The sequence below is a fragment of the Artibeus jamaicensis genome, unplaced genomic scaffold, assembly GCF_021234435.1.
Source record: "Artibeus jamaicensis isolate MK-2021 breed Jamaican fruit bat unplaced genomic scaffold, CSHL_Jam_final contig_548, whole genome shotgun sequence".
NCBI classification, from domain to species: domain Eukaryota; kingdom Metazoa; phylum Chordata; class Mammalia; order Chiroptera; family Phyllostomidae; genus Artibeus; species Artibeus jamaicensis.
Genome location: NW_026521883.1, coordinates 21,733,752 through 21,747,936, shown reverse-complemented (window position 1 = coordinate 21,747,936; position 14,185 = coordinate 21,733,752). Strand labels below are relative to the sequence as shown.

Genomic DNA, 14,185 nt, shown 5'->3' with positions numbered 1-14,185 from the left:
GTTACTGAACAGTTATGATCTAATGGTGGTGTCATGTTTCCTTGGCTTTTCATGTGCTTTGAAGTTTTGTGTTGCTGCCTTTGTATCTGAAGTAGAGGCCACCTCTTTGCTTCCCTCCTTAGGGAGAGAAATACCTCTGCCAGCCCTATTAAGGATTCTGCATTTTTCTTCAATATGGACACACTTGTCCCACACTCTTGCTCCTTCTTTTGGCAAAATTCTCAAGCTTTAATGCCTTCTGTTACCCTGCAACACACCAGGATGGGTTCCGATAGCCTCCCTTTTGTATTCCCAAAGGTGGTACTAAGTCTTAAGTTTGTGGTCTCTCCCTGGCCCACAATCTGGGCTGGCGCAGGCTTTATCTGTGTGCTCACCAGCCACCTGCCAAAGCCCACATTCGCCACTGTTGTTGGGAGCATGCGCAGGGAGCTACCCACAGGGCGTGGAAGTTTGGAGGTACGGCTTGTGCGGCTCTAGGGGTGCTCGTGGGCCAGGTAAGGGGATCGGTGGGTGAGGCTTCCCCAAAAGCTCATGGGCAAGCTGATGACAGAGTTTATGACACTGTCAAATTCGCATCTATTTAATGCCCTCTGGGAGTCCTGTCTGCCGCTCTCCCAGCCTCTCCTTCCTCCCCAGTGAAGTCATTCAGCTCACCACTCAGTGCTCTGGATGGGGCAAGAGAAAAACAAACCTCTTTAGTAGCAACCACAGCATTGGAGAAGCCAGGTTTCCACTCACAAGGTCTTACTTGCTCCCACATGAGAAGTCACGGGCCAAGATGATCTCTCTTGTCCCTAAGCTGTGCCATCTTGGGGGAAGAGTGTGGTCAAACTGCTCCTTTTACCCCTTTTAATATGTCCACACTCAAATATATATTTTTGCTCCAGTGGCGTGCTGGGATTCTTTCATTGTAAACCTGGACTTCCACAAAGGCTTTCTCGTCCCTAGGTGCTTATCTATGACAGCGTTCTCCAGGGTGCCCACACTGTGGCCACGAAGTGCTAGCACCTGTTCATGGGCCACTACGAGGTCCACATCAGGGACCAGGGTCTGTATGCCTATTTCCTGATGCACAGGTGGAGGAGACTCCTCCTGGGCCCCCTGGTGAATGGTACTAGATCCCACAGCTTCCACAAAGGCACTTCTGTCCACGATGCATGTCACATTGTTGTTGTTGAGAGGGGGGCATGGACAAGGGATGTCTCATTCACTGTGATGCTGATGTCACTGCTGTTCCTGTGTGAAAAACATCGGGGACCATTCATACTTTTTTTGTCCCTCTATATAACAATGTTGAGAATGAGCAAAAAATAACTTACATACTTGCTTTCTTCTAAAAGATAAGACTTTTAACCAACTAAAATAGCTTGCTCATCAAAGCTTATTTTAAGTTCCTTGCTTCACTGGGCTCATCAGTTCAAAACTGTAATATCCTTAAACTCTGACCAGTCCTAACCAATTCCCTGCCTCATATGGCCTGCCTCAACCTCATCCACTTCAGGCCCTAAACCCTATAAATATCATCCCTGAATCTCCCATTTCGAAACACGAGTAAAACTCTTGTTTGTTGTTCTCTCTACAATAAATCCACTAAACTTAGCTTTATTCAGTCCACAGGTTATTCTGGCGGTCTTTTAAGATTGCTGACCCCTGAAAATGGCAAAAATGGTCTCTTTGCATTCTTTTTCTTTGTGTAGCCTCAGGAGAACTCAGAAGAGTTGACAAAATGAAAATGTTGTAATTTCAGGGAAAATCAAGCTATTTATCAATTTACCCATTGATGGTGTGGAAAGTCAAATTCTTCCAACAGAACCATAAATCTCAAGATTCAAAGGGAACTGAAATTTGTGTAGTTCAGCCCATCTGCTGAAGAGCCCTCTCAGTGCAGCCGAGGGTTTCAGGGTTCCTCTCTGCTTCCTCAGCTCCCTCTTCGTTCTCTTCCTTCCCACAGCCGTAGTCTACCTGGTCCCTGTTTTTCCTCTTCATAGACAAGCAGAGGAAACAGCAGACCTCCACCATGTTTTGCTGAAGGGAGTCTATGTTGCCACAGAGTTTTAGGGCTGGGTGTTTTCAACAAAAAGTATTTTTAAAGGACCTCCCATTCCAGGAAACTAACATCTGGATTCTATTATCTGAAAGGTCTCATTAACAGATAATATTGTGATGTTCACATGCCTATTTCTGAAGCCGAAGGAAAGTAAGGGTTTCATTATTTTGGGTACAATCTCACAAATAATGGAACAAACTTGCTAGCAGGGTAGGCTTTCCTATTCACTGCACCCAAGAATTTTAGAAGGTTTGAGAGAAAAAAAGTATTGTATGTTGTCCTTACTGGAAAAATGAATAAATGGGAAGTTTCTGGATTAGAAGATTTTTTTGGACACTTGTCTTTTAGCTAACTTATAATTTAAAAAATGTAATGACTAGATCTTTAGTAAATGTTAATTAACTTACAATGGCACTGATTTGAAATAAAAAATACAATTGATAGTAACTTTAATAATAATTCACAGGGTATTATTCACATATTAGAAAAAGTCTATGGATGCACATGTGACAAAGATTATTAGAGATCTTTTTATAAATAGAAGTGAGAAGGCGTTGCACATGGCTTTGAAGAGTCTCCCGCTGGACTCTCACTGTGGGAAGATGGAGTGTTTACACAGCGCTGGTGGCTTTTACTGACTCTGGGCACGTCTTCCTTTCTGTTCACTGTTGACTATTTGCTTCTTCCATGTCACAGACAATTCACAACAGAGAAACTTCTATGTATAGTTATTTTTTCTGGAATCAACTTTGATATATCTCACATTATTTTTAATTGTAGGGTTTAATAACCTGTCCTCAAAAGTTTTCACATGTCAAAAAGTCTGTGTATGGGTGTGTGATGGTGGAAGCACCTATTTATAGTAGTACAATACACTCATTACACCATCGCGTTGAGTTCAGATTTTTTCCCTCAACTGCAGCTGATTGTGAGTGTTCTAAACTGAAGTTAGAAATACAGATTCAGCTCACAGACTTTTCTTTTTAACATAACCCGCACAAACTACTCCAATATTTTGTTCCTGAGTTTTCTTCTTTTAAAAAAATGTGTTTTACATTTTAAAAAGTTATCAGACTTTTAGGTGTTTCTTTGTTACTCTCAACATATAAAGGACTTGAAATGGTTTATAAAAATACAGACAATGTGAGCAAGAAAAATTAGGAGCCACAAATAAATTTTGCACAAGATTCTGCAAGTTTAAAGATACACTACACATTCTGCTCTCAGAAATCAAAGCTTTTTTCCCATTTTACTCATAACTCTAAGTGACCAAATATTCAAATAAAAAATTCAAATATCATTCACCAAAATATAAAAAATTTTCACTAATAATGATTTAATGTACATTCATTGGTAAAGAAGTGTATTATTTTCCTTGTAAACGTACATGAAAAATTCTCTCAGAATCATGAACACCCCCGAGACTTCCAATTCATTTGCTCCTCCCTCCCTCCCTTCACATACATCTCCAGTCTTCTCCATGTTTACATAGGAACATTACAACATTGACAATATAGCAATGCTTCCTCTTGCGACTTTGGCAAGTCACTCTGAATCAAAGAAATACTACCTCTGATGTTAAATTTACATTTAAATGTATCTGTTCTACAAGACTCTAAAATTGCATGCAGAAAAGGATTTTGAAATAGAACTACATGGCCATGCTACCTTAAATGTCCAAAAGAAAAGCTGCTGAAGTGATTCAATGCTGGACCAACTGTAGAATTCACGATGTGACTGTTACTGCCCTTACCCCAACCCATAATTAAAATCCTCCTTAAGAAGCTGGAATAGGCCTTCATCTTCCTCTGGAGCTACCCAATCCACCTTGGTAAATAGTCAGCACCAGGGAGCGCCAGCTTCTGCTCTGAAACCAGGCTGCCGAAGGGGGATTCCAAGTGTTGCCCTGTCCTCAGGCCAGTTACCTAAATTTCCTGTGCCCCAGTTTCCTTCTTTTTAAAGTTGGTGACAATGATAACATCTATCTCAGAAGTTCACAGAAGTAAATGAGTTAATAAGTATAAAGCACTCAGGAGAGTGCTTGGTACACAGGAACTATTCAGTAAGTCTTTAAAAACACCATTTTAATAATGATGACCTTATAGATTAACTTAGTACCAATGACCACCAAATGTCTATCTGCTTCCTCTACTTTTTTTTTAACTTTTAAAGGTAATGTCAATTCTTTCTGAAAAATAAAATGTGGTCTTCTCTTTATATCACACCACACTATAGCCATGCATCAGGCATTAATTTAACAACTACTGTATGCTAGATACCTTTCTCAGGTGTCCAGGACATAGAGCAAACTTGTGCAGCAAGCCACTCACCCTCTTTGTGCTTTGGATTCCTCATTTGTGAAGCGGCTGGCATGAGTGCCTGCTCTGCCCACAGTCACAGGACTCTGGCCATTCCCGTGATAACACAACGGGGGAATTCAGAACGTACTTGAAAAAACTGCCAAGTGCTGATGAATGTGAAGCATAGTTATGATTTTGTTCATCATTAGATCTAGGAACATTTTCTTCTTGCCAGCAGGTATTGTAATTCACAAACTCGGTAAGCATCATGGAAAGCCCCATTACTTTCCAATGGGTGATTTTTTTCAAAACTGTGTGGGGTGATACATAATCCTAATGGGTTTCATGCTTTAGATCTCCATATTCTCCTTTCCCCACCCCCGTGCACACTCACACGCTTCCTACGCTCTCAGTGTACTGGTGGTACGAACACTTACCTAGCCATTGGACAAATCCATGCCCACTAGAAATGTAAATGAATTCAAAGATTAACATTTTTATAATCACAATAAAAATCAGTTAAAAATAAAATTAATCTATTATGTAATGTTTTAGATATCTTTCAAATTTTACTTCTAGAGAATTAAAACATTTTGTTTTAGACAAAATTCAAGGTTGATGACAATCTTTGCATCATTACTTAAGTTACAAGTGTTAAAACAGACTGATTTAGCCCTATTGTTTGCTTTTCTTTTGTGCTCCCAAGCCATTCAAGTTAATTCCATGTGCCTGCGGTCAGTGGGGCTCCAGGGACCGTCCTGGCTGAAACGAGGGGGAAGCGGCGCCCTGGGCAGAGTGCTGGGAATCTGCAGGAGCCGAGCCCGCCACACTGTCTTGATCACTGATGCCATGAGTGCAAGCTACGGAGCACATTGCCACATAGGTGTAATTTTAAAATGAGAAATTATAGGTACATCGACCTGTATTAATATAGTCTGCACATTACAAACTTCTGCAGTATACAAATAGAAAACAGTGAGATAAAATATTTTTTAAAATAAAATTTAACATTTATTAATGGCCCACTAAACCTTTAGTCCTCAAATTGTAGACATTTGTAAGGATGTCTAGACTGTTGGTTTATAAATGCCTTGCAAATTAAACTGGCATACTATCATTTGATAATATTGAGAAGTATACCATACACTTAGTGCTAGGTTCATTGTTTATAAAACAATGTATATCCATACTACAGGTAGTCTACATCTTAGCAGAACTGAACAGGTCACCACTGATTTTATCTCTTAGTGTGGCTGAAAATAAGCTCCTTCGAGGAGTAGGAGAAATACTGTTTGCTGTTTTTTTTTTTAATTTTTATTTTTGCACCATAAGTATTTTCATCAATCCATAGTTATTTTCAGAAATCTTTTAAAGCTATTGCTCCACTAGTGAGTTGTTAATTTTGTTAAAGCTAGATGATATAATCTAAAAATATGCTTAATCCCCCAAAGAAAACAGCACTATGGGACTTCTGGCCAAGATGGAGGCATAGGTAGATATACTTTGCCTCGTCGCACAACTAAAAGAAGCACAATAACAAATTTTAAAAGAAAAGACAACTAGAAATGCCAGAAAATTGAACTGTATGGAAGTCTGAAAACAAAGGAGTTAAAGAAGAAACATTCATCCAGACCAGTAGGAGGGGTGGAGACAGGCAGCTGGGCCAAGAGGACTCACAGCAAAGCGGTGGCTGGCAGACCTGGTGGGGTGGTGGCTGGAAGACTGGGTGGTCCCACATTTGTGTGTGGATAAACTGGGAGGAACAACTGGGAAGTGAGACAGACTGTGCAACCCAGGATTCCCAATTTGCTTGTGGGTAGCAGGAGAAGTGGCTGAAAGCCTGCTTAGAGCAGAGCAAGTGGCACTGTTCCCTATCAGACCCCTCCCTCACATACAGTAACACAATGCAGTGATGTGGGTGCCCAGCCCTGGTGAACACCAAGGGCTCCACTTCTTACTATGTAACAGGTGCACTGAGACAAAAAAATGGCCCAAATAAAAGAACATTTCAAAGCTCCAGAAAAAATACAACTAAGCAATGAAGAAATAGCCAACCTAACAGATGCACAGTTCAAAACACTGGTAATCAGAATGCTCACAGAAATGGTTGAGTATGGTCACAAAATATAGGAAAAAGTGAAGGCTATGAAAAGTGAAATAAAGGAAAATATACAGGGTATCAACAGTGATGGGAAGGAAACCAGGAATCAAATCAATGGTTTGGAGCAGAAGGAAGAAATAAACATTAAACCAGACCAGAATGAAGAAACAAGAATTCAAAAAAAAATGAGAGACTCAGGAACCTCCAGGACAACTTTAAATATTGCAATATCTATATCATTGGGTTGCCATGAGGAGAAGAGGGAGAGCAAGAAATTGAAAACTTCTTTGAAAACACAATGGAGGAGAACTTCCCCAATCTGGCAAAGGAAACAGACTTCCAGGAAATCCAGGACCCTCAGAGAATCCCAAAAAAGTTGGACCCAAGGAAGCACACACCAAGGCACATCATAATTACATTACCCAAGATTAAAGATAAAGAGAGAATCTTAAAAGCAGGAAGAGAAAAGGAGACAGTTACCTACAAAGGACTTCCCATAAGACTATCAGCTGATTTCTTAAAAGAAACCTTGCAGGCCAGAAGGGGCTGGAAAGAAGTATTCGAAGTCATGGAAGGCAAAACTCACATCCAAGATTACTCTATCTAGTGAAGCTATCATTTAGAATGAAAGAGCAGATAAAGTGTTTCCTAGATAAGGTCAAGTTAAAGGAGTTCATCATCACCATGCCCTTAAATAAAATGTTAAATAAACTTATCAAGAAAGAGAAGAAAATAAAAAATACGAACAGTAAAATGATAACAAACTCACAACTATCAACAACTGAACCTAAAAAAACAAAAATGAACTAAGCAAACAACTAGAACGGGAACAGATTCACAGAAATGAAGATCACATTGAGGGTTATCAGCAGGAAGGGGGAGTGGGAGAATGGGGGAAAAGGTACTGGGAATAAGAAGCATAACTAGTAGGTACAAAATAAACAGGGGGACGTTAAGAATAGTATAGAAAATGTAGAAGTCAAAGAACTTACATGTGCAACCCATGGACATGAACTAATTGGGTGGGGGAATGCTGGTGGAAGAGGGGTAAAGGACAGAGGGGAATAAAGGGGAGAGAAAATGGGACAATTGTAACAGCACAATCAAAATACATTTAAAAAAGAAGAAATCAGCACTATGTTTGCTTCTCATAAAACAACACAAGAGCAAAGATGCCATCATCATCCCCCAACAGAGTAGAGTGAAGACTGAAATATCGGCTGGGTGAGGGTGCTTGTTCACTAAATATTAGGAAAGTGCAACTTCTCTTTTTGTTTTTCAAGATAGAAATACATGTAAATAAGAGTCCTGATGTATTTTTTCTCTACTCGGAGCTGTTTGTGCTCCACTTTGGAGAGGACAGGGCTAGATCCCCCTGGGGTTCACCTGAGTCCCCAGCAAGGCCTGGGCCAGGATGGGCTATGCAAGGGGAACCTAGGAGTGTAAACAGCACTCTGGGCCCCCAACACCTGCTGCAACCAAGGAGCTCCCGTTTCCTTTATTTTATATTTTACACATTAAGTTTTTTGATAAATTTTCATTGGAACAGAGGATTCCACAGCTGAAACATGTTTGAAACTCTTCTCTGAAGAAGCCTAGAAGCCCATTATTCACAGTTCTGACAGATGTTTGAAACTGAACACTGAACAGAAAGTTGCAAAGACGATCTTTTACTAGAGAGCTAAATATACCAGTTTTTAAGGTTTCTAGGTTTTATGTTTATTTTTCATACACACAAAATCACAGCCTTAGATCTCAAATAGTAAATAATTTAACCAATACGCTACAAGAGTTTTTGAATGTAATTGAATGTTAAATAAAAGCATTGGTTACAAATGCATTAATTTTTGCTTAATTGAGACATTTAGCAAAAAGTTTTGAACTAAAGCAAAGCTTAAAAAAAGGATATGGTTCTTGTGATATTTCAGTGAATTTAACCTTGATTTGCCTAGCGGTTTTAGGAATTCCAGATAGCTGATGCAGCTTAAGGTAATACAAAATCAGTGGACTCTGACCTCCAAAATTGAAGAGCACACGGTTAAACTCTGGGCCACTGCTACTATAATGGGACTGTGAAGGGAAGAAGAAAATAAAGTCAGTTGTTAGTTTTGTATATTTTCAAAGACCTGTAAGTAAATGGTAATGACATTATAACTATAAATAAAATTACATTTAGTATATTAAAATAAATAAAAGTAAATTCTGCAAAACATCTTCTTAATTAAAGAAACTTACTAATGTATGAATCTATGAGTATGTGTAGTAAAGCTCTTAACCTTTTGCTTTATCAGCGAGCTTGAAGATAGGTCAATAGAGGTTATTCTGTCTGAAGAACAGAAATAGAAAAGAATGAAGAAAATACAGAGGCCTAGAAAAAAGTGCTGGTAAAATATATGAAGAAATAATGACTAAAACTTCTCAAACGTTATGAAAAACATATCCAAGATGCTTACCAACAAGTAGAATACATTCATACCTAGACATATCATACTCAAAGTGTTGAAACAAAGACAAAAAGAAAAATCTCAAATACTGCAAAAGAAAAACAACACATATGGAAACCTTACTAGGATTAACAGCTGACTTCTCATTTGAACAAAGGAGGTCAGAGGTAGTTGGATAACACAACCAAAGGGCTGATGGAAACAAAAAAATGTTGACCACAAATTCCATGTAAGGGAAACAACAGTCATAAATATAATTGCTCCAAGAACTATTATTAAATTCTTGTGGAAAACATGGTCAGTACAGCAACTACTCATATGTGAAATTTTCTCTAGACTTTGGCAATACCAAATGAGAGATTTATTATTGATTCCATTTTCTGTGGAGAAATAAGATTTTATTATCATTTGCTTTTATTGATGCTTAAAATTCGCTTGTGTTTTCTTTACTTAGGGTCACTTTGAAATTGTATTCATTCATAGCTATTCCAGAATTATTTTAAAAAGTGGTACTATGATAATCAAAAGCAATTCTCTGATGGTGAAAACTAAATGTCAATATCAGATATGTTTTCCATGATGTAAATACATCTGGTACTTCCTTCATCTTAATCTTTCATGATAATTTACCTCAGGTTATATCTAGCTTTATCTTTAAATTATATGCAAAATCAGGCCAAGCTCCATTTAGATCAAAAGGAAATTTTGTCTGTCTCAAAAGATCATTTTTTAACCCCTCTCCAGGCTTTTGTCTTGTGTATTATAAGATAAAATCTATCTTACTGAAATACTACAAACAGACATTCCTGTTATTTTTTCCTGCAGTTATCAGTTTTCAACTTAGAAAAAAAAACCCACACTTTACAGCTCCTTCTTCCTCTATGAAGATCCCTGATATCTGCAGGATATTTTAAGCAGGCAAGAGTAGAACTAGGTATTAAAAGTAAATTCAGTGTTTTGTGGAGTGTTAGCTATTTTCTTAGATACTTTAGAGAAGAAGGGCCCATGTTGCTCAAAAGACTGTTGCTAGAAATATTCAAAATACCCAAAACAACTAACCAGAAGTCCCCCTGCTTCCATTAACCCCACAAAATGAAGACCAAAAATTGTCAGAGAACTTTGATTCTATAAATAGGTCTTTTATGGTCAAAACACAACTTGGTACTAATTTGGAAAAACCAAGGAATCCTACAAACTTTGAAAGGATCACAAGGGGTGAGCCAGAAAGTCCCAGGATGGTTTTGGCACCAAATTCTTCTTCTGTTCGTTTTTTAAAGAATAATTGCTGATAATGACTACAAAACCAAACTTTGTGCCTCTACAGGTACTGGAAACCCACAGGCACCCATCTGGCATTCGGACAACCTTGGAGTTTAAAAACTTCTTTATGCTGATCTCAAATGTCCCCCTATAGCTTTCACTGATTAGTAAACATAAAAAGGGTCTTGGTAAAAAACTTTTTGAGCCCCACAGAAAAAGTCTAATCCTGCTTTGCTACAGTAGCTCTATACATATTTGAAAACAGTCGACAAGGTCTCCATGGTTTTTTTTCTTTTCCAGTAGCAATGTCTTTAAGTATTTTGACCATTGCTCAAACAGTATGGGTTCAGAGTCCTCCATCATTCTGGTCATATTCAGAATACTTCTGATTGTCTACACCCTTTTACAATGCAGTTCTCCAAAATGAATACACAATGATTGTCAAATCAGCACAGAGTAGAGCCCACATGTCCATTTAAATAGCTAAGAATATAGTAGATTTTAGAGTTAACAACACTCTAATGTTGACTCATACACGTTACTGGTAAATATAATCCCCAGATCTTTTCAGATGCTCCTAAGCCAAGGTTTTATTATACTGCTTCTCCACAGTTATAATTTTGGGCCTCTAAATTTTCTACAATAGAAGTTTATTTTCTAAGATCAGGCCTTTTACTCTAGCCTGTTGTGAACTTTTGGTCACCTGATATATTAATAATTCTTCCAAGTTTATGACATCTACATTTCTAATAAAAATGGCAGCCATATTTTTATCCAAATTGTTGATAATGTAGTCTGCATGGAACAGGGCCAATCATGCAACACTATGGTCCACTACCAACTGCATTGTTTTCTGTCTTAGTAGTGTCATCTGAAAAAGGATGTACAGTCAGTAACAAATCCATGTGTTCGCATTTCTCCAACTTGTATGTAAGGTATAAAAGACCACTTTGAGTGCTTGCTGAAGATGAGATATACAATTTCTATTACATTTCCTTGTTTTCTAAATCCAGCAACAGCCACTCCCAACCCCCACCAAAAAAGGTGTGATATTGTCACGGATCCCAAATTGATGCCTGGAGATCACCAGTTTCTGTCCTTGGCACTTACAAATCATCCTTGGCAACTGTGAGAGTTGGAAGCGAGTCTAAACCTGTATTATTAGAAACCAGGAAATGTGTGAGTACTCACTTTCAGAAAGTGATTTTTATATAGACATAATGTAAAGTTTAAAATAATGGTCAGGCTTGAGTAGATAATTCAGACAAAATTTTAGCAATAAAGACTTCAATAGATTTAAAATCTAATTGTCTCACAAGTTAAGAGATCAAACTCAGAATATCAAGCTAATAACCTCATTAAATCTTGGCTAAAGCAACCGAGGCATCTTCAGGAAAATGGAGAAACATAGCATTAAAGACTTAAGAGTAACAGTATTTACATGTAGTCAGTTACTCCAGGACCTTGGCTTAAGAGGTAGGGACAGGTCAACCATGACTGCAAACTCCTTTGAAGATTTCCTGGCAACTTTGACTAATGTTTATTGAGATCAAAGCCATGTCTGTATGCCACCCAAGGACAAGTAGTGCCAGAAGTGTAAGAAAAGACAAATGCTATGCCTTTTTTCCTCACTAGAGATAAGAAATTTTTAAAGAAAAAAAAACAGACTTTTTAATACTAAGATTAATCTCCCAATAAATCACTTTGATCATTAAATTTTTCTAAGATATATATCAAGTAGGAAATAACCAACATTGCCTATATGAAGCAGTTCAACTAAGTATGTTACAAATTAAAGAAGTAAAAACTTAAAAAAATTACTATACTCCAAACCTTTGTTAGTTTTGGTAATCTTGATTCTTCCCTGGATATAGACATTGTATGTGCTGCTGGGCTCTTTAAAATTTTCATCATATTGAAGTCTGTAGCTGTAACAGAGTAGAATATTTTTTAAGTTATGGGTTTTCTTTTCTTTTTTTACAAAAAGACATGCCTCTTTCTCCTCTTGACAATTCACTCTAAACACAGAAAGAAGCAAAAGTGGATGAGCGAATTTTAGGACATTGTTATAGCTTGCTGTATCAAAGGAAATGAACATTCAATCTCACTTTCTCATGACTTGCTCTAAGCTACCACTTACTAAGAGTACATGGAGAGGACACAGGCCGAGGAATTTTGCCTCCAAGTCCGGAGCTCTTTCCACCACCCTCCAGTTAAATGCAATAGAAGGCGTATCCCTCGGTATGTTCGGGTCCCCCTTCTCCACATAGTGACAACACACCCACATCTGGTAGTTTTTCCTTGCAACCAGCATGGACACACAGGACGGTATAGAGGGAATCTTGTCATGTCTTTTTTTTTTATTTTAATTGTTCAAGCACAGTTTTCTGCCTTTTACCCCCATACCAGCCCACTCCCTGCCCTCCCCATTGTCATGTCTTAAAGGAAAAAAAAACTATGATGTAATAATTTGTGTCAATCAGCCCAAAAGCTAGTTATTAAGGTATCTTAACATGGAGCAGAGAAAACAGGTGATCTAAGAGGTTTATGCTAGATTCTGGCACTGATTATTGTCATCAGTTACCAGGTAGACTAAATAGGTCTAGAGGTTGTGATGTCGATGAGAAACCTCTGAGGAGTTGAGGAGAGTCACTTGGATTGATTTTTGACAAAGACATTAAAAGATATTAAATATTAGCTTGACATACTAGAGGCAAGTGGGGATCTGTCTCTGGCAGAGGTTAAAAATTGGTCAGCAAGAAATCTGCATTTTAAAATTTTGAGTAGAACCAAGATTAGATTTAGCTGGAGTTAGAACTGGCAAGAAACGTATTAAATCATATAATTTCTTTTCTTTAAAACTTGCTCGAAAGCATATAACTCTATCCCTGGCTGGCGTAGCTCAGTGGGTTGAGCGCAGGCCTGTGAACCAGATGATCGTGGTTCAATTCCCAGTCAGGGCACATGCCTGGGTTGCAGGTCAGTTCCCAGCAGGGGACGCATGAGAGGCAACCATACATTGATATTCTCTCCTTCCCTTTCCCTCTACAGATAAATAAATCAGATTTTTTTTAAAAAAGCATACAACTCTACATGAAGAGGAATTGGCAGTATCTACCAAAAATATATATTTTCCCTTTGACTCATCAATTTCTCTCCTGAGAATATATCCTACACAACCTCCTACATAAGTATGAAAGAACATATGTATGAGTTTATTGATTTGTGGCATAATTGGAAAGTTTAGAGATTATAAACAACCCATATATTTAGCAGCCAAGTTGTGGTTGAATATACTAAAGCCTTCCTTCCCATTTGAAGGAATACCATGCAGTTGTAAAAGGCAATGAGGGAAATCCCCATACTGATGTAAAGAGATCTAAAGGTCATCTCATTAAGTGATGAAAGTAAGGTGCAGAACAGTGTATAGAGTATATTATTTAAGTCATTGCATACAGTATGGTACTTAAGTATAAAAAAGAGAAAATAAGAATATGTACTGCATTGGCCTTCATTTGTATAAAGAAACACAAAATTGAAACTAATAAAAATATTATCATTAGAAGAAATAATTAAAAATAAAACTTTCTCAATTTTGAGTCATTCTTAAATAGCTATTTAGGGTAACATTACTTAATTTTTAGTTTCTATGGACAAACATATTAATAATAAAAGAAACTCTACTTCATGTTGACTGTACCCACAATAAAAATCTTACTGTCATATCACTTGATTTGGGCATTTGTCTTGATATTTTTGGGATGTCACTTTTTTCTACCACATTTTGCTATGAATTATATCTGTGTCTTTAAGAACTAAATCATTGCTCAGACAAGTTATAGACCCAAGACATGAATGATTAATTTATAAGCATTTCTATGGTTTTTGTATGAAGAGCTAAGCCCAATCACTTGAAGTAATGAAATGGGGTATTTATGAACTAAGGTTCTGTATCACCAAACACTACAAATATGTTGCAAAACAGGCCTTTAAGCTTGGCTTAATTAAAGGTGTTGTTGAAGAAAACAGGACC

General features: G+C 37.7%; 1 protein-coding gene across 1 annotated transcript in view; it reads right to left on the bottom strand.

The window, feature by feature from the left end:
* Window positions 1–14,185, bottom strand: part of FAM227B (family with sequence similarity 227 member B) — a 217,028-nt gene that overhangs the window by 21,926 nt on the left and 180,917 nt on the right. The window contains exons 11-12 of the mRNA XM_053670138.1: window positions 11,986–12,080; window positions 8,358–8,518 (exon numbers count right to left, since the gene is read on the bottom strand). Coding sequence (XP_053526113.1) covers window positions 8,358–8,518; window positions 11,986–12,080 — 256 coding nt within the window. The remainder of the gene's footprint in view (window positions 1–8,357; window positions 8,519–11,985; window positions 12,081–14,185) is intronic.